This window comes from Colias philodice, chromosome 18, assembly GCF_061535455.1.
Source record: "Colias philodice isolate Cphi_HAF_F1 chromosome 18, ilColPhil1 Martin Lab GWU primary, whole genome shotgun sequence".
Lineage (NCBI taxonomy): Eukaryota > Metazoa > Arthropoda > Insecta > Lepidoptera > Pieridae > Colias > Colias philodice.
Genome location: NC_143103.1, coordinates 899,157 through 921,543, shown reverse-complemented (window position 1 = coordinate 921,543; position 22,387 = coordinate 899,157). Strand labels below are relative to the sequence as shown.

The 22,387-nt window shown below is 30.8% G+C and overlaps 1 protein-coding gene across 1 annotated transcript; it reads right to left on the bottom strand.

The window, feature by feature from the left end:
- Positions 1–1,848: 1,848 nt before the first annotated feature.
- Positions 1,849–3,512, bottom strand: LOC149480220 (G protein-activated inward rectifier potassium channel 4-like). The gene is made up of 2 exons (XM_089706796.1): positions 3,428–3,512; positions 1,849–3,044 (listed from the first exon to the last, which is right to left on the bottom strand). The coding sequence occupies exons 1-2, from the start codon at positions 3,510–3,512 to the stop codon at positions 1,969–1,971; spliced, it is 1,161 nt and encodes a 386-aa protein (XP_089562922.1). The 3' UTR covers positions 1,849–1,968.
- Between the last annotated feature and the right edge of the window lie 18,875 nt (positions 3,513–22,387).

Here is a 22,387-nt window from a genome sequence, read left to right as displayed (position 1 = left end):
ATATTATTATATTATATTTTTGTACACTTTTAACACGATTATATTAGCAGCTGTATGTTTCTATTTTTCTGTGTAACTCTTTTTAAGGAACTTTAGTTGAAACTTTATATTTAAGGATCGAACAATAGAATAATTTCGTAAGATTATCTTCTTATAAAAACATTAGTTTTTAGTTCTTTTTTGTATTGTTACTATATTTATTATTGAACAAAAGTATATACTATATAATACTATATAATGATTAAGAGCTTCCATGACAAACATGGTGGTAAGTCTCAGTGGAGTGTATAGAGTATAGTGCACAAGGGAGTACTTATAAACCAAGAAAACAACGTGATCCGTTAAATTAGGCACATATTATTGTATTCATCTTTTTTAAATATGTACTTACAAGAAATATTTTGTATGAAACTTTTTTTTCATTATTGATCATACCCTAGGTATTCCTATATCTAATAGCTAGGTTGTTTTAAATAAAATAGTATTGGAAATGTGTTTTAATAAATATCCAATTATGTATTTTTGTATTTTCAGTATCAGCATTAATTGAAGCATCATACTTTTCAAGTTCTTCGAAAACATAGAAATACCTAGAAAAGTTATTAATCACGTGGCTTGCATGAACCCTGTACAAAATGCAAAAAAAGAAAGCACAGTTTAAATATAATATAAACCTTAAATTGTTTGGGAACTACTTAGTTAAAGGTAACTAGCATCCAAACAAATAAATCTTCTAAATGATCGAAGAATATATTTTTTCTTCTCTACAACATTTTATTTAATTCATAATAATTATACATTTTTAACTTTAGTACTTACACATTAAATAATTGTAAAACTTGTGCTACGAAAAAATCTCAAATATACAATGCAGGGGCGTAGCTACCGCCGTATCTGCCGTATCAATTATACGGGGCCCCCGCGCCAAGGGGGCCCCAACGTGCGCTTTTGTGAGAAATCTTTACCCTTCCTAAGGGCCCCCAAACAAATTTTTATACGGGGCCCCGCCAAGGCACGCTACGCTTCTGATACAATGTAGTGATTTGTGTTTCATTTCAAAAGAAGATAAAAGTAGGACTCCAGTGACGTCATAAATTTCGTTAAGAACTTTGAAATCTTTATCTTGTTACAGGAAAGTCGTTTGACCGTCGACATTCATAAACAGCTAAGAAAAATTACGCCTGCCCTTTTTAAAAAGCAATTTAGACGGTATAAAAACGTTAGGCGCGATTTTTTATGATGAAAATTATCTTGGTACTTACTACTTGTAGTTGGTTTACATGTATTTCACATTTTTTTAAAGTTCTGTGAATTTAACATTTTAATTATACAGTTTTTATTTCAAATGTCAAAATATAATTGAGCATGCCAGAAATAACATCTTAAAACACCAACAAGCGCTTCCTATAACGTAATTTTCATGTTAATATTACACAATACGGCTCGATTCCGACCTAGTTTTGATTCAAAGCCCTTTTGCCAATTAATTGCGAAACGTAGTCAAAACTTGCCTTAATTAAATGGAGCTTTGCTTTGTAACATTGCAAAAAATCACGTAACGAATTAACGATATTAATTCTATAAGCTAGGCTGAAATTACTTTTTATCTTTCGTTTTTAATAAGAGTGTATCTATTAATACTAGCTACATTCGTAATAATGCGTTTCACAGAAAATGTTAATAAATGCATTATTTCTTTAAAAGGATACAATATTTTTTCCTGGTAATTCCATCACATTTATCTATTCTTTGACAATTGATAACATTGCTTTTTACGTATAAAAAATAAATACGGAGGTATATGTATTCCAATACTTTATTCAAGCAATAATCAAAAGAATTCAGAATTGGATCATCAGCTATCGTTTATTGTTAACAATACTTCTTTGAATGTCAGCTTCGAATAAATTGCAAGTAATAAATACAACTTTGGATCATTCTTAACAATAGTTTGTTAGGCGATACATTTCATGTCCATTCATTAAATTCATACGATCCAATGGATTCTAACGGGGTGTCAGGCAGGATCGATAACAGACAGCTGTATTCACACGCGGAACACAAAGGTGTATCCACCTGTTGAATCTCTGATAGTTTAGAAAAATCCACATCATACATCATCCGCGCGGTATCATAACCTACCATCGTCGCGAAGCGGTGACCCCAAAATATGTCATACTCAGTAAAACTCGACCTCGCCTGTACAGATTGACCGGTCGATTCGATTATCCCCTCGAAAACTACCAGTATCTCTATTTTACTGCACAACAAATCAGCAGCCGATAGTCTATAGAATGGACTATTTTCATCTATGAAATGTACAACAGTAACGGGCCACAGGAAGAATGTCGATTCGCACTCATCGATATCAACGTTGAGTTCTATCTGATCAGATATTTCAATTTCTTTTTCCTCCGTTTTGAATCTTATTACGTAAGCTTGAGTCTTAATATTAAGTATCCTGGATTTTCTCATATCTCCAACTCGGAAAATGAGGCAAAATTTGTCATTCCTGAGATTTATAACTGCGTGTCTGCTAAATAATATTGTCTGGGTTCTGCCTCGCGGACGGGTCAACTTCGCAAAAAGTATGCCAACCATTATTGCCTGGAATATCGAGCTGACAATGCACTGTAAGCACATCGCTGTTATTGTCTGAGGACATTCGAGGGTGATTGCTCGCTTTCCATATGCGACAGTCGTATGAATTTCTATGCTGAATAGGAACGCTGACGTGAATCCGTAAAGATTTTTGACGCAAGGGGTGAAATTCGAGATATTCTGGTTAGGTGGGAGGTGTTCGATGGTGAAATCGCCGTGGTTGTAGGAGATTATCCAATACACGGTGCCGAAGAAGAGCCAAACGGAGAGGTAAGCTGTGAAGTAGTTGAGGAGGGTCCACCTCCAACGGGTTTCTACGAGGGCTACGATGTAATTGGAAAAGAGCCGAATTTGTCGATTCGTTTTTGTTTCTATGTTTAATTGCCCATTCTTGAACACTGCCCGCATGTACTTTCGTGGTACTACATCGGAGACTGGTACTCCTGCAATAAATTAGTAAAAGATTTTTAAATGTAACCATTAATATCTACAATAGGGTACTAATTATTATTCATAAGCTTTGCTTATTTGAATGACGTTAAAAAATGTTCGGATTGTTAAATCCTTATTAATATATGGAAGTTCAAATGCTTAAAATGTCAAAAACAAAATATTACAAAATACTTAGCAAAAACACGTAGGTAGCTATAAAACACTGCATTACTCTCTATTATAAATACTTAAACATCTATAAATAAAATGCATTTTCCTTTGACCCCGCGGTAAAAAACTACCCAGCATGCACTAATTTAGATCTTTTATTTCTCAGTTCACTCTACATCTCGCGTGCGGTTTTATTTTCTCGCATTACGGTGCATTCACTTACTGTTTTTTGGACGATAAATTCCAGGCACTATGGGTGTGTCGCACCCTTCATGTGTATTCATTGCTGATCCGCTTTTATGGTCCATTTTTTCCTGAAACGGGTAACATATCTTCTTTATAAGTGGTTAAATCTGTACTAATGTTATAAAGAGGTTTTTTGGCTTATTTGTTTGTGATAGATTGACTCTAAAATGACTGTATCGATTTATAAAGAAAGTTACATTATTACTGACAAGCATACATTTGTTTTTATGTTGATTTATTCAGGTACCTACCTACCTTTAACACATACCTAGAGTTTTTTTTTATAAATATCTTGCCTAGATAATCTTTATCAATTGAAGTCTAAATTATGATTGAAGTAATAGTATTTCTATTATCATATTAATGAGAATGAAATACGTCATAGGTATAACTTATTTTATGGTCGTGGCTTATTTTCCCAAAACTTAAGAAGATAACACTTCCATACACACACGTCAATATCAAACACACACACGCAGACACTTACACTCACACTTGGATAAAAAATAAATAATTACTTACGTTGATTCCAATTAGTGTCCCTTAAAATCATTCAACTGCAGAATAGTTCATGTGACTGTACAAAGATACACCCATTATTGAATTTTAGCAATAGTCACAACTGCGCGAAACAACTGAACATCACAACCTTACGTATTTAAATAAGTAGGAGTAAATATTAACGATAAGATAAATTATAGACGATAAAAATAAAACAGCATTAAGAAAGCAAACACAGAATTCAGAAGCCTTGATTTTGTGAATCTTAAACAAATAGAAGAAATTTTGCGAACGTATGTGCATTATGAAACTGCGTTGAATTTGAAAATATGCAATGTTTGTACTGTTTCATATTGAAATTATTCTGATAGCCACAATGTTGCAAGGCTTAATAAAGTAATTGTACTACAGGTTATTGTAAATAAAATAGGTTATTTTGTAAATAATTTTATTGTAAATAAAATAGGTTATAATTGACAAGCGTTATGTTTCTAAAAATAAGCCACGTACATAAAATAGGTTCCAAAAAATATTACAATAATGACTAAAAAAAACATTTTCTTAAAGGAGGGTCAAACAGTGATTGTGAATTTGTAAGTGCAAAGGTTCTTCATTAAGATGCGCCAATTCCATATATTATTAATAAAGAAAACAACTGACACAGTCAAAAAACCTTTATTAAATGAAAAACGAAGCGAGCGAAGTCGCGCAAGAACAGTAGTCATGCGATAAATTTTATTTATTTATAGGCGCTGAAAGTACAAACCATCTAAACCACATAATTAGTTATTAGAGTTCGAAACCCAACGTTCACTTAAACAACAAATTCGCGAAATTAATCAAATTTCCCTCAAGGTTTTCTATAAATATAATAAAAAGGGAGATGTCAGAGCACTAAGATAAAGTAATCCGGTAGCGAAGAAGACGACATCTCGCCGTATTAAAGATAAGGGTTTTATTGTATTTGCAGCAGATTTTGTTTAAGACCGCGTAATGTTTTTGTTTTTTGAGTCGGGTCGTATACTTGCAGTTTTATGCAAGACTCACTCGTCATGAATTTTATTCTTTACAAGCTGTCTGGGATTCAGTTTGAATTTATACGCTTATTAAAGGGAACAATAACTTGTTAGGTTTGAAGTAGATATTATATTTTAAATACATTTTATCAAGCAAATAAACGTTCATTTGACCCTGTAGCATAGCTTACTAAATACTAAATAGTTAAGGTACTAGGTACGTAACATGTACGTCGGCACAACACTTTTTGGTTGATACCATCACAAATTAAACTTCAATATAGAATTCGAATCAATAATTACTAAAAATCAATTATCATTGATGGAATTATTCAATTTATGTCCAAAAAAGATTTAATACAAAATAATCTCTGTCCTTTTTTGCGTCTTGTCCACGAAAATTCGCAGTGTTCAGTATAATTAAGAGTCCCCGGATATTAAGTCGAAAAATATGAAAGATGTTAGCTTAGCTAATAGAATGACAAACAATGATGTAGACCGATCGCCTGTCGTTTGACACGGCTCAAGAGGAAAAGGGCGTAACGTAGAATTTTAATGTATTAATTAAATTATTACACTGAATAGTAAGAATATAAATATGAAGTACAATTACATGATCTGCTTCATGTTTTATATAATATATTAAACTAGCTGTGCTCCGCGGTTTTACCCGCAGTGCTCCGCTCCTGTTGGTCTTAGCGAAATGATATAGCTTATAGCTTTCCTCGATGAATAAGCTATCTAACACCGAAAGAATTTTTAAAATCGGACCAGTAGCTCTCGAGATTAGCGCGTTCAAACAAACAAACAAACTCTTCAGCTTTATAATATTAGTATAGATAAACGATGAAAACTGAATGCGAACATCTAAATATGACATACAATTTTGTATCGGCTCTACTATGTAGAAACTGGTGGTAAAATATATGAACGATCGATTATGACGATTCAAAAGAGTTTCTAGAAGAAGTCTTATAGACGTTTTTTGGAATCGTCTGAATAAATAAATGTTCAAGTTCGAGTTATAATCATAAAAAAAGGAAGAAAAAGGACGAATAGGATCATAAAAAAGGATTTAAAAACGGCTCTATCTCACATGACTAGACACTAGACATTTAATTATCAAATCATAAAATTATTTCTTAATTTCTAGTTACACCGTTCTCTATATCGGCTCGAATGTTTTCCAAACAATATCTTCTCAGATAATGTTGTAATGAATTACTGACACCGGGGAGTTAGGGTGGAGCTTCTCTTTGTACATAGAGAGTTCAATGGCAAGTACTGCGTAGTTATTTACTGAGTAATTAAACGAAAACTAAAAAGAATAGAAATTGTAATGTGATTTAGTGTATGGAAAAGTGAAGTGCCATACGTAAGTTTGCAAAGAAACAAGAGTCTGTAGGTATATATTTTAATTTATTTATATTAAATTTGGATTATAATATTTTCATAAAATTACATACATCGTCCTCGATACATGGATTATTCAACACACATATTTTTTCTATTCGAACCAGTAGTTCTTGAGATTATTGCGTTTAAACAAACAAACAAAATCTTCCCTTTATTATAATATGATATACATATCACAATCTACATAATATAGGTAACTCAAAAAACGTAACATCAGCGCTGCAGCGCAGACTTGCATAAATTTAACCAATGTCCGAATCCAAAAGCATCTTGGTCAACATGCATCTTACAGGCTATCCTTAAATATTTTATTTTACCTGCAAGAAATAACTAGTAAGTACGTTGGCCACTTCGCAGGAAAACTTGAGCTAGTTCAACTTTTTTAATGACTATTCAAAAGTACTTGAAGAAACTGCTCGCCTACTTGAACAAAGGGAAGTTCGGAATATTGTAATTTTAACAGTATTTTGACTGCAAGGAGTCCGTTATGAAATTTAATGTTTATGCATTCGTGATTAATGGAATGGTGAACATTTATAGCTGGGAATATAACTTTTGTTTGCATATATATAAATAAATATTTCAGGACAAATAAATATTTCAGGACAATGTTCACACACGGCACGATCTGATCCCATACTAAGCTTTCGCTTGTGTTATATATAACACATCTACACACGTTATTTTAAATACATAGTAAAGATTCACAATGACAATTTTTTACATCCTATACATAACAATAAAACATGTTTACATCAATAAGGGAAAAATAACAATCAAATAACACTGGAGATTTTTGGTATCAGTTGTACTAACCGTAAATACCGACAGACTGTTGTGCGTGTGCCGTGTGGTATACAATACTGAATTTAACTTATAGTTTTTGACTAGCTGTGCTCCGCGGTTTTACCCGCAGTGATCCGCTCTTGTTGGTCCTAACGTGATTATATATAGCCTAAAACCTTCCTCGATAAATGGGCTATCTAAAACTGAAGGAATTTTTCAAATCGGACCAGTAGTAGTTCCCGAGAATAGCGCGTTCAAACAAACAAACAAACAAACTCTTCAGCATTATAATATTAGTATAGATTACATACAATACCCTATAAATTTTTTTAAATTAGATGAACTCTATGTGCCAGTAATAAAACATAATAGAAAAAGTACACATAAACTAATCAGATGCAGGAAAATACATATTTTTCATACACGACCGTGAAAAATACGCACAAGAATTTCATTTGAGCTCAGAAGGCTGTATTTGGAGCATCAGTCATTGTGTCTCAAAGAATCTCATATCCGACGTCCGTTTTGGAAGTAACGAGCAGTTGTTAGGACGCGTTCACAGTAAACGGATTATATTTATTTATTTGGTAGCGGTAGTTTAGAATAAAAATATTAGTTTTTTTTAATGATTAACATAAGTAAGTAAGACTTCGCTTCACATTCGCTTAGTCCACACATACAAGTTAATATCCTTTATTTCAAGCTATTTTTCCTTCTGATATTTGTTTTTTGCTGTTGAAATTTCTTCAGAGGTGTGACATAATAACGTAACCTCTTTCGCGCATCAATAAGACAAACCTCTGAAAATTTTGTAAGATCTTTTTTAGAACTTTTTAGTAGATCGTTTAATATCTAATTGTGAACATGATACAGCTTGTAACATAATTATTCAATAAATAAATGATAATCGACACCTAAAAATATTTAAATGGTATTTCTAACATTTTTTACCTAAACTGAATTATAAATATATTTATTTGTTTTTACGTCATTATGAACAGATCCTATATCAGGGGGCAACAAACTGAAACCTCTTGTCAATACTAACTTCACATCTTGTACCTCCTTTATGTTGGTGCGTTTAACGTTGGTAAATTTTCATGTTTTTCTCAGTTGTAAAACTGTATAGAAAATAATAAAAATACTTACATGAAAATACTTTGTTTAGAACAACAACAAATGTACAAAAATTATATAAAAAAATACAGAATACCTATTCTGTCCTAACATGGAAAATTAATTATTAATTATTTTCAATATATTGAAGAATTGAAATGATTCTTATTTTTATTTATATCAAATTCATTTAGTATCGAATCCAATACTCTGGCTTAAAACACTCTCTATGTAAATGTTTAACAAAAATATAGAGTACGTATATTATTTCAAGTAGATATTTTTAAGTATTTTCAAAAACGTATTTCTAATCGAAATAGTAACATTAATATTTTATTCTCATAATTTTATCTTGATTTTTATAACCAGACCCAACCCGTTTAGCTAATCTAGGCTCTGAAATGAATTTCCTTACTTGTCTGAATTAGTAACAAGTTAGCTTTATGATTGTGTCAAATAGAATACTATGCTATAAAACTAGTTTAGAACTTTATTTTAATCTCTACCTTCTTCTTTACAGATTATTAACACCACGCGCTATTGTGAAAATTTTAAAATTTATTGCCATTTTTTGGGATAAAACACATTTTTCGTGATATTGTATCGAAACAATATTAATATTAATTTAATTTTAAATAGTTCGAAACAAAGTTTAGGTTTTAAATAAACATTGAAATTATAAACATTGCTGTTGAAAGTTGTAACTACGCGACATAGCTGCCGTTTTATAGTTTTAAACTCGCAATATGTTAGAAAAAAGCCTCTTGCCCTGTTTAAGTTTTCATTCTAATTAGTGTAAGTTATTTTACATAAGTTTTCGTTAAATAGAATTTTAGATGCGCTTACAAAGAAATCCGACGGGATTGTTTTTAATTCGAATTATATTGTTAGCTTTAGAATAATTTAGGCTTGTAATAGTGTTTTTTTTATTATAATTACTTGAGTTAAAATCCATGTTTATTTGTTTAAATACACTAAATCAACTGAGTTTCTAATTAAAGTTCACAACTAAAATAATACATAATCCATACTAATATTATAAATGCGAAAGACTCTGTCTGTCTGTCTGTTACTCAATCACGCCTTAACTACTGAACCAATTTGCACGAAATTTGGTATAGAGATATTTTGATACCCGAGAAAGGACATAGGATAGGTTTTATCCCGGAAATCCTACGGGAACGGGTTTTTCTTGGAAAACGCGGGCGAAGCCGCGGGCGGAAAGCTAGTAATAGATATATATGGAACATAGGAAAATGTACATTAACTGTTATGTCCATTGTCCATAACACTATTATCTCATAAATATCAATACATAATATTGTGAAGCTAACAAAGCGCAGTATGAAAATATATCTAGAAATCGTTATTTTAATGATAATGTGTCATTGAAATATTTTAGATAAATTAATAATATTAGAAAGATCTATGTTAATAATTTTTTCTGCAAAAAGGCAAGTCACAGCTTTTAGATAGATTATAAAAACCCAAAAAGCTTACATACCAGTCAACCTATATCTAAAAAGAGCGTGTGTGCCGAGCACACGTGTCAGAAGTGAAACTTCTTGGGCAAGATTTAAAGATACCAAAATCATCGCCCTACTCCATGACGTGACGGTATTGCCATGAAGTGATCTTGAAATTGTACTCTCAACGCGCTTGTAAAAGTTTCACTTCAAAAAATTATAAACTGACCTTCACAAGGTTCAATTTCGCTTGAGTCTATCAAATGTTCATAATCAAGAAATATTAATTTCACTATCGAAACATCAAATAAATATCTAGATATAGTTCATTCAAATTTCAGTTGTATTGAATTAAACAGAGTGTATTGCGCTAACAAATAGAAATAAATATTATTCCCAACAATGTTCCAATGCAAATACACTGGCTTTTAAATCAAATGCAATTACACGAGCTTTCAAAGAGTATAAACTGTATTACAGAAATTTGTATGAAACGTATCAAACTGATTTAAATTCGAGTATGTATGAATATCACTCGACACTCATTAATCATGTTTGTTGCCTCTATACATATAGGTACGGTTTAGAATATTTGTAGAGGTTTAATACTAACTATACTTGATTAAATTACTCTGTACATTTTCATCAGAAAGTTTTAACTAATATACCAGTTACCACACATACATTATAGAATAAAATCTATTGGTGAAATTTTAATGTATTTAAATTTTTCCTTACTGTCATACAAACAGGTTAACTGTTCGTATATTTTCAAAGTAAGGCTTGTGAAAACTATTTCTTTGCATGTATCGACACTAATTTAAAAACGTAATCTTAAAAAGCACACATACCTAAATTAAAATCCAAAATATAATAGATAAACAGCTATAAATTAGAGCAAATTCAACGAAACACAGTCAAAGTCACGGGTCACAGCCAGTGTCAAATTAAATAAGATTAAAGCCACACACCGAATGCCTAACTTATCTACCTCTTGCACTTAATGGGGCCAATTCGTAAGTTTGAAAAATCTTCTCAACTTTGGCCGTTAAGCTCTTCAGATTAACACGGGCTTGTTCACTTGCTGATAGATAATATTTATGACACTTTAACTTCAAGATTTGTCTTAGTTTTAAAAGTTGGCCTGGGGATGACTTGGACGTGAGTAAGACCCTCCTGCGTAAATCTGTATTGTTAAATGGGTCGTTTTAAACGTTCCAAGTTTTATTTCATTATTTATTTTATGTAAGTACTTTTGGTCCATACCAAATAATATTTTTAACAAAGACTAAACATAATAATATAATGGTAATCTCTTTCAATAATGGTGAATCGAAAGTTAAATAAAAAAAATATGAAATGCCTCGGAATAATCTGTTTGAGCAAGCAAACACTACTTTAATTATTACTTCATTTTATGATGTACCTATGTCTACTTTCATTATTATTAAGAAGATAAAATAACAGTTAAACTGTTTTCCAAAACAAAACTCGACGGAAGCAATTTGGCTCGAAGCTAGTAATCGGTTTAAAGTTGTAAGATGATCCTACCTATGAAAGGCTGTCCATTCATTTCGTACCTTCAGTACGTTGATGGACTTAAATCTTAATATATAAGTCAATAATTTGTCTTAAAACTCAATATTACTTTTACCCCGATATTTCCTTAAAAAACAATAACATATACGAGTCGCAGTTCCAGAGAAACACATGCAACAAACAAACTACATAGTTATTTATATTTATTACTGTTGCGTGTTTCAAAGAACAAGATCATATTATCTACCGTAAAAATAAATTTGTGGATTTTTGCTATAAAAAGTTGAAACACAAAATTATGATTAATTAATCAATTTAACTTCTTTCATCAGCAGAACAAAGCACAAGAAACAAAACAAACAATAAAATGCTCTTGTAAAATCAAAACAAAAGCGAAATCAAATACAACACAATTAAAATTGAAATAAAAACACTGTCGCTAAGGAGAATTTCCCGCGACTCGATACAGATCTCAATCATAAAATATTGATGTTGACATACAGGAAGAAAACAAATGTACAAGGAATCTGTGTAACCCCACATTTACCGGGTAAGGGAACTATAAAAATAACATTTTATTTTGAAATCGAAATGCTTCCCGAGGCGATCAATCAGCTCAATAAAAATACGATATAGGGAGAAACGGCGGCATATTGTGATACATTCAAAGGAAGTCGACTTCTAGTTTGGAGAAAGTATGGGTTTAATCAACGTCAGGTAGTTCTTGGAGGCTGGTTTTAGTGTTACAGGAACGTGTAACGAAACTTCTGTGAAATTAAAATGGAACGTTTTTAGCGATAGTGTAGAATGACGATTATAAAACTGTAACAATAATTCATTGGTGTCGTAGATACGTCATAGTCCATAGATTCATGAAAACATTGTCAGAATTATTATTATCCCATCTAAACTTTATTTATTGATAAATAATGTAGACTTTTTAGTAAGGGTTGCTGGTACTCAATGGCGGCGAAAAGCTGAAGACCGAGCTCTATGGCGTGCCTTAGGAGAGGCCTATGTCCAACAGTGGACGGAAAAAGGCTGAAGAGAGAGAGAGTAGACTTTTTAAGTAGTACCTTTGAGGCTTTGAATCATTCTATATGTACAAAAACGATTGGAAAAATAGTCATATATCAATAAAGATATTCGGATAAAAACTGATTTGAGTGTCCTCTAATAATAATTAGTAGAGGACACTCAAATCATTCTCAATCAATCAGGGCTCTCTTATTAAAAATAAAGTAAAGAAGTCACTATAAACATTATATGATATGGCTATGAAAGTGAAAGAAAGTAATAGGTTGTAAACAATATAGTATACTTAATATGTACGTTTGAACATTACAAATAGACACTCCAATTCTATTTATTTGTATAGGTACAATATAAATTGACGTCAATCTTCTTATAATAATCAGCTGTTACAGAGGAAACAGGTAAGCTCCATAGTATACAATATTCGATTTCACAATACAACAAATAATTGTAATAACAGTATCCAACTTCATTGCAATTTAAAGTGAACAGAAATAATGCTATTTATTTTTGTCATCGTCGAGTGGGTTAAATAAAAATTAGCATTTTGCTGCGAAAGTTTTAAATGCCGTATGAAAACTTAATATGTTGGTACTGCGGATTCAATTAGCGCTCCGTTCAGGTGCGAGCCGGTTTCAACCGGATATATCCGGATGTTACTGAACACGTGCTTATTCGGGAATTTCTAGTGAAACCGGGCTGATATTTAAAGCTATATTTAATCTAGGAGTGAGACTTTAGATAGGTACGCGTTGTGTCTTGTTTTTGCAATCGTTAATAATTATTCTGAGTAATATAGAAGTTTTTTCAGACCATGGAACATAAAGTAGATGCTTTTATGGATGCATCGAAATATCCAACTTGAGCGGAATTTTGTTTTAGTTGTTGAAGTGAAAACTTCTTTAGCGGCGTTGAGCACTTTTTCTGTAATGGGTATAAAATCTTAAACTCGCGTCAGGACACGTGACCTGATCGAAAAAGCGTAAGACGGATACCATTCCAAAATATCAAACATGCTCAACGTTAATAATCAAGTTTTCACTTCTGCCGGCACTCCCGGAGTGCAACCCGTGTTTTTCCATTTTAATGTTTCCACTGGACATTCTTTAATTTGGCTTTTTCATGATTGCACTACAACGCAGATATCTCCAGATATTTGTACAAATTTTAGCCTGCTACGTGCGGTTTAATTTCATCTAGCGTTGCAACGAACGAATATTATTTTCCTTAACATTTTTGTTTGCGGTCCACATATTTTGACGCCTTATAAAATTCCACTGTTCGTTGTAATCGTGTTTGCTAAAAATTTTCAACAGGCGCTTGGAAATATCCGTTCATCCTGAAAAATCGTTTATAAATTTCCTGTGTAAGATGGTAGGGAACTTGTAATTTTTGCAATCTCGCTAACAGCTATAAGTTTTGAAACGTTGCGTTTTAGTTTACATTGCAGGCAACCGGTATCGATGCCTGTATTGTTTTGCCTTCAGGTAACTAATACAAAAAGCTTCCAAGAATCTTGTTCGTAATTTATTTTTTTTGAAACTTTATTATATTTTACTTAAACACAACACGGTTTATTATTTATTACCTTCAATATTCTGGAAGTAGTTAATAAAATTATTGTAAATAATTTTATATTATATTTTTTCTGCACGTGTGAGTGTTGATAGAATATGTATTTTGTGTATTTATAATTCATATAATGTTTATCAGAAATGTTTATGTATGCTTATTGGTTGTCTACATTAAAAGATTAGTTTAAGATTTAATGGGGTTGTATCGAATGTCTGCGTATTTCATAATATACAATAGTTCGGCGGCATTCATAAGATGTGGGATAAAATCTAAGGAAAATATTTTTCTGAGATTAATTATTAAGCTTTTACCGGTCAAAAATATTAATATATTATGTATGACATACTTACTCGCTATATCAATCTTTGCTCCCTAAAAATATTAGTGCAGATTTATGTTGAAAACGGTTTAGATTAAGCACAACAAAGTCGACATACCATTATAGAGATTTATAGAAGAAAAACTGAAAAATCGACTTTCAAATTTCTTAAAATATTTGTATTATATTACAGACAAGTATCGGGTATCAGCTTATGGGATCAGTGAAACTCAACAGAGATCCTAAACTGTAAATGAAGATCGTATTCCCTCAATGATGTAACCCAAAACTCACTTTTGGTGGAAATATTGAAATAATTAAGTTTAAGGACTACCTTTACCTTAAAATTAATTAGTTCTTTTGAGAACTTTAGATAGTATATTATCCTTTGTTATATTGTGTGTGTGTGTTTGTCTGCTACGATTTCTCGTCTATACTACTGCATCGGTGTTGATGATATTTTGTAGAGAGATAGACTAAACACTCGGCTTAAATATGATTCGATATTTACAGAGAATAAATACATACATATAAGTAGGAAATTAATTTAAAAATAAAAATAAGTAAACAGATTATGTAGATTACAAAGAAGTTGTAGAAAATAACTATAACCTCCAATAAAGTTTCATTTATAGATACCTACATTAAGGAAAGTCGCGGGCATCAGCTAGTCCATACTAATACCCAATATCAAAAGGCATAAAGTTTAACAAGCTATTAATTATTACAATGAACAAACTAAATAGTTCACTATCAAAGGAACAAATAATAATGTTCCCAAAACCAGCTGAAGGCAAACATTCTGTTCGCTTTGTATTCAAAAGGGAAACTCTGGTATAATCTCAAGTGCTGACGCGAATTCATATTACGTATATATTTTAACACTGCAGCAAATTAATATTATTTGCAGGTAGATTAACTTAACAGCTAGATTAGTTTGGAAGTATTAGAGTAGACATTACCTCTCTCTTTTGATAGTCAATTTGGAAACTATAATAACGTTACAATATATTGTCAAAAGAAGACGAAATACTAATTTACTTTTAAATATAAAAAAAATATTTAGTAAATTATATTTTACACAAAAGAAATTGAATAAGAAGGTTGAAGAATTGTTACAAACCTTCAATACATACCTTCAATAAATAGGTTCACGATCGTTACTGAAAAATACTAAGCTTGAAATACTCTTTCATAATATTACGATAACAAAGCGAAAAGTTAATATTATTGCAGATTTCGTGTCAATTTCTCAACTCCTGGTAAACCCGGAAATTAAAATACTCGAATCCTTCTGTCTTTTAAAATAAAGACAAAAAAAATATTTTACATTTCTCCTATAGATGATAAATCTGTAAAAGAGAGAGATTTTGCCATTTAAAAATATATATTGTTTGTTTTCAATTTATAAAATACAAACATATTATTTTATGCTAATGTATAATGTTCTTAAACATATTTATAATAGGATTTATTTTTGATACCACAGTAAGCATGAAAGGCAGGCGAGTGCTTTTTGATAGAAAAACAAAAGCTTCTAAGTTACATTATATTTACTATGGAAATAGCCGTTGGTCCAGGTTTCGCCCGGTTCTGTCTTAAAAAAGGTTATTACTTATTATTATATGGTATTCATTAAAATATATCGACATAGTATCTACATAATATGTATAATAATTATAATTCGTTAGTTAACATGATGTTGAAAATGGCCTAATAACAAAGACATAGAAGACAAGACAAGAATATATTCGAGAACTCTCCGAGATGAAACATCGTTAAGAATGGCTAAGAACAATCTCCATGTCTTTCGGTTCAAAAAACGCAATCAAAACAAGTTCATCAATTTTTGAGACAGAATGATCCGATAATCACGATTTTTTTTTATTGAGATAGAGATGTTAAATACATAAGAAATAGTAATATTAACAAAGAAAAGTTTATTCTAAAATATATTCTTTAAATTATTTATAAATTTTATCAAGAGTTTAAAACTTGTTAACATGTAACTTGTATTAAGACATGTTAAGAATTGAAATGTTTAACTTTCATCTGTAAAATGTTTACAATTTTGTTTTCTTTATCATTTCTCCATTTGTGGAGAATTTAAATTATTATACACATTAAAGAGCTAAGAAACATTGCTGTTTCTTTAATTTGTTCAAGCTTTCGAGACTATAGAAAAAAAAATATTGCGAAAATTTTTGGTATCAATTTTGAATTGTTTTTCGAACCATCATATTTTTTTTAGTTAAAATATTATTATATATCTTACTTTTAATAGGAAGCTTACAAATTCCCTTGATCAAGAATTTTTTTAATTTTACGTTTCGCTATTTTGTTTATCAATATTTAGAATTCTGTTTTGAAATTAAAATAATTATATTATTTTAAAGAGAATAAAAACTATGTCATTCATTCTTACTATACAAATTGAGATTACTAACACAGAGACTTATATTTGCAGTAAAATAAAATTATAATTATGAACGTCAAACCTTAAATTGAAGTAAATTCATTCGTTATCCAAAGTAAATTCATGCATGAATCGATACACCATTTTCCATCGCAATTATTAATCCGAATAAACAGAAATTTCGCAACGTAAAAGATAAGAGTCCACGGAACACTTCAAAACGACCAGTAAAATGTTATCTGTGTCTGTTTTAAGAATATTTGAATATTTAATTTTACGTTGGAGACGCTCAGTTAGACTGCTATAGTGTGCTTATTATAATTTCAAATGCGGTGTAATGTTAGACGGTAACATTTTTCTTCATCGTTTCGTTGGCGAATGTTTTTCTACTTTGCCAATGTTTTCTATTGTTTTGGTAGTTTGATTTAATTGTAGATAGAAATAATGTTTATTGAGATTTTATCTCGTGTTAGTTACCACAATAACTCAAAATTACCAGATTTTAATATTTTTTTTATTTAATTGGATTCGTCATTAGAATTAGGATAATTACTGATAACATTTTGAGAAACAAACAAAGATATTGCGACCCGGGCGGAACCGGGACGCACAGCTAGTTTTTAATGGAAAACTGAAGGATTTTTTATATTGTTTACTGATATGGTATCAACTTTTACTTATAGAGAATTGAAAGTTTTATGTAATTAGATTTTTGTATATTAAGGTTTCTATATTATTATGAATAGAAATATTAACAACTAGCGGTCCGCCCCGGCTTCGCCCGTGGTACTTACATGTTTTATAGCCTATGTTGCTCAGTGAACATGCAGCTTTCTAATGGTGAAAGAATTTTTGAAATCGGTCCAGTAGTTTATGCGTGAAAACCATACATACATACAAAAAACTACAACACAATTCAATCAAATCGAGACAATAAATTAATAATTAAAATATTAAACTCTACACGTACACTACAATATCTAACTAAACATGAAAATGTTTATTTCTGTTGCCTTAGATTACATAAAGCGACAATGTTTTAAATGTACATTCACTTGAACTACCTAGATGGATACTTTTTAATCAGTACACTGCTTTCAAGAAAAGCCAGGGTGAGGGATTAGTTGGAAATAGAAATACAAGTCCAATAATCCGGACTTGTGCCCGTACGGTAATCGATTGAAATTGTTCTGAGACAGTGATAGATCGACGGACGAAATTTTGCTAAATTCAATGATATTTTTGCTAGCCCAAGGCACGGGATAGAGCGTTTCGGCATTTTTTTTTTCAACTTATACACGGGTACAGGTTCAGAAGGACTTTATTTGATGAAATTCCTTTACAATAAATGGGAAATAGTCCAAACATCTGATGGATCGACCATCGCCTGAAACACCGTCATTATCTGGATCACATCTGAGTGAGCGTATATAAAGGATCTTGCCTCGAAACGTGTTATAATAAAATTTTACTATGTTTATGTGCTGTCATTTTTTTCGGCCGATTCCACATAGCCCGAGCTGTTTCGCGTAGCAATTTAATATTCAATAATCTCTTAAAAAGGTGCACGGATATGTTAATTTTTGTTTTTTTTCATTTATTTAGTTGATTTAATAAGTTGTTGTATAATAGAACTGCGACTGTGTCGTCTTTCATAATATTTTTCTTGTCAATTATTGTTACAGAGTACTTGCCTAAAAATATAATCAACAACTGTTTCCATGTGCATTAATTTATTTTGAATAATTGGTTTATTTTTAACTAGTTAAAAATGTCTACTATAACGATTTTAAAGACGAACCGTGTGCCATGGAAACAACGAGATCTCAATAACAGCTTTTTAAGCCAGTGTATCACACGCTCGAAAATAAATTAATTATATCGTACAACAACGTAAAAGGTAACATATTCCATTTAACTCCCTCTACGGCTTTATTGAACATTCCATTATCACGATGTAATTAAAGTTAATTAATTTCGCACAAACAATAACAGATTTTAATAACCGAATAACTGAGTAGATTGAAAAGACGTGTGCTTTATATGGGGACTATGTGATTGGGTAACATCCGGATTTGGAAGGGTTTGATGTTTCTTTTATATGTCTTAAATGGTTGGTACAATCTTAATACTATTATAAAGGCGAAAGTTTGTAAGGATTTATGGATGTATCCTGGATGTATGGATGTTTGTTACTCTTTCACGTAAAAACTACTGAACCGATTACAATGAAATTTAGCACACATATAGAGGGTAACTTGGATTAACACACAGGATATCCCGGAAATCCCACGGGAACGGGAACTATGCGGGTTCTTCTTTGAAAACGCGGGCGAAGCCGCGGGCGGAAATCTAGTATTATATATTTAAATATATATAATACATACCTAGGTATAATATCATGTCTCTGAATGTAGTTCGCACATTAATGCGTGAATCTCAGAATTTAAGGAAAAATGTTTATGTTTATGATCATAGCTCTAACTCGAGAAATCGTGATCTTCACTTTACTTACTAAAACACTATCGTCTATTATTATGTAGTATATTATTAAGAAGATATTAATTATAAAATATGTACAAAAAAAAATATATTATCGTAAAAACGGAATAAAGTAGGTACAAAGGGTACCTACTTTATTCCGTTTTTACGATATATTTTTTAATTATTGATCTGTTATTGCTTATTACGTTTTAAATATCAGTTAAAATTTCAATTTATTTCAAAGTAATATAATAAATTAATTGCAGATATCTGATACTATAGAAGCAATTATTTCAAAAATATCACGTCGACATTATCACGAAATAAATGACATTTGATCCTGTGTTCAAATACAATTATTATTTTAATTTAGCCTCGATTATAATAATATTTTTATTGATTTTATTTTAAACTAACTGCGCTCCGCGGCTTCACCCGCATGACCCCGCTCCTGTTAGTCTTAGCTATATTATGTTATATAGCCTATAAGCCTTCCTCGATGAATGGTCTATCTAACACCGAAATAATTTTTCAAATCGGTATCTAGTAGTTCCTGAGATTAGCGCGGTCAAACAAACAAATTCTTCAGCTTTATAATATTAGTATAGAAAAGTATGTATATAATATACGAGTGTATTTTGCGTAGGCGTGAAATAAAATAATTAATGTTATACAGTTAAATGTTGTAAAACTGATTTATAGTTTTATGAAAGTTATATATCTGTTTTACTATATTTGGTTGGGTTTTTTGGAAGCAGATTATAATTATATTTTATAGCTAAGCTTTAAGTTGGAAATTCGGTTTATTGCTTTAAAGTTATCAAGTTTGGTACCAGTTTTTACTAAATTTGGTTTACTTTTGAGGGCAAATATTATCGAAATGTAATTTAGTATAAGCATTATCAGCAATCGATGAAAAAGGATTATATCATAATCATAAAAAAACAGTTCTTACTTTTTAACAATAATTTAAAAACCTATTGCGAGAAATTAAAATAGCCAATCCATACTAATATTATAAATGCGAAAGTAACTCTGTCTGTCTGTCTGTTACTCAATCACGCCTAAACTACTGAACCAATTTGCATGAAATTTGGTATGGAGATATTTTGATACCCGAGAAAGGACATAGGCTACCTTTTATTGCGAAATATGTACCGCGGGCGAAGCCGGGGCGGACCACTAGTAATAATATAAGAGAAAGAGGTTGTTTGAAACTTCTAATAAAATAATATAGATAATGAATGAACACGGAGTCCCTTGTCCTTGTCCCTTCTAGACTATGTTTTAGAGAGACTAATTTGCATAGCTTTAGGATAAAACCCATATTAATACCAGGCTAGTCGGTTTAGACATACGTTGAAATATTATACTTGAAAGTGAATTTCAAAACTATTTCACACTAGCTTTCCACCCGCGGCTTCGTCCGGGTAACCACTGAAAAACCACTGAAAAAAAAATAGTCCGTTACAGGAAGAGTTTTAGGACAAAATATTTGTTATTCAGTACTTAATCTCTTAAAAATCGGTTCAGTGGTTGAGATGAGATCGAGAGACAGATAGAGTTACTTTTCCATTTATATTATTAATTGGGATTGAATTGATGATGATGATGATTATTTTCACAATCTTATTCTGTAGAGGAACTACAGAATAAGATTGTGAAAATAATTCCAATAAAAGTCATTTACAGGCTAATCGTAAAAGTTCATACAAACAACATATTTTATATTTTACATTGAAATGTTAGAACCTCAAAAAATATCTTTTCGGGTTTGCTACAAAGAAATGTCTTAAAAATGTATCGACTTTTATACATATTATATTAACTCAAAACTCATACATAGAACATAAAAATACACAACTATATATTATAATATAATCTACAAATTATGTCCAAATCATATAATTAATATTTTATTAAATTCTGTAGAATAATGGTAAAATGTAAACAAAATAAAGGATATTATCATATTATATTATGTACACATAATATATGGATTGGGAACAAAAATATACCTACACCGCAAAATTAATAACAAAACCTCACGACTTATCAATTAATATAATTAATTATTTATGCAAATGAACCGAATCAGGAATATACTGAATATAGTATAATTTTGCGTATATTTTCCATAATAAATAATATGATTATACTACATTTATCTATTTTATGAATACTTTATAATACTACTAGCTTACCGCCCGCGGCTTCGCCCGCTTTGTCTAAAACCTAATAAATTATATACTTAAACCTTCCTCTTGAATCGCTCTATCTATTAAAAAAACCGCATCAAAATCCGTTGCGTAGTTTTAAAGATTTAAGCATACAAAGGGACATAGGGACAGAGAAAGAGACTTTGTTTTATACTATGTAGGGATAGGTAATACGTTATTTTCCTTTTGGTGGGTCCATTTATTTCATAATTTGTTAAAATAAATTCTAATTTGATTATATGTAGGTTAATAAGGTTTTTGTAATATTGTACCTACCTAATAATACTATTAACATCATTTGTTGGATTCAACTAAACTATACTCATAAAATAGTATTAAGTATTTTAGCAAAATAATCATAGTTTCGATCCTGGACTAAATTGGTTCGTATAAAAGTTGTATCTTGTATTACCTAGTGTTTGACTATACGCGAGTATTATCTATACATTTAGTAACTAAAGATTTTAACGGTTTTTAAAAACGATTCATTATAATATTATTTTCTTGATCGCAAACTTTTCAGCGAGCGTGGTCACGGGGAGACTAAAATCCGTTAAAATCTTTAATTTCTAAGTATTGTATCTAATAATTCAAATTACATATTGTGTATTTATTGCATTAACTTGATTTGTCTATTATATTACATTTTCCCTTTAGAAATTTATTAAAAAAATCATGTAAGAACATGTAAGGAAAATATTTCTGGCTTCTCTTTGTTAAATTCTATGTTATGCTGGAAATCCTTTGATATACAATTTATTGTGAGAATATTTTTGTTTCAATCATTGAGATAATATTAATAGGAGACGACACCGCCTACATCACTTATGTTCCACTCAACATACGTCATGTGACGTATGTTGAGCGGTATTTTTTAATGGTTTTAAAGTGAAACGCATCAAACATGCCTTCGTGTGTGTTACGATATTGCACAAATAATACAAATAATACGGAAAAGTGCAAAGGAATAACTTTCATCGTTAAGTACCTAACTAAATAATAATTTTTAAAACTTAGTTAGAGCAAAAAAATGGCGCACAGATTTTGTT

Bases quoted from the DNA above. Each gene is read 5' to 3' on its own strand.
- LOC149480220 (XM_089706796.1), bottom strand. From the start codon at position 3,512: ATGGACCATAAAAGCGGATCAGCAATGAATACACATGAAGGGTGCGAC. The intron at 3,045-3,427 runs GTAAGTGAATGC...AATTTATTGCAG, and splicing joins AATTTATCGTCCAAAAAACA to GAGTACCAGTCTCCGATGTA.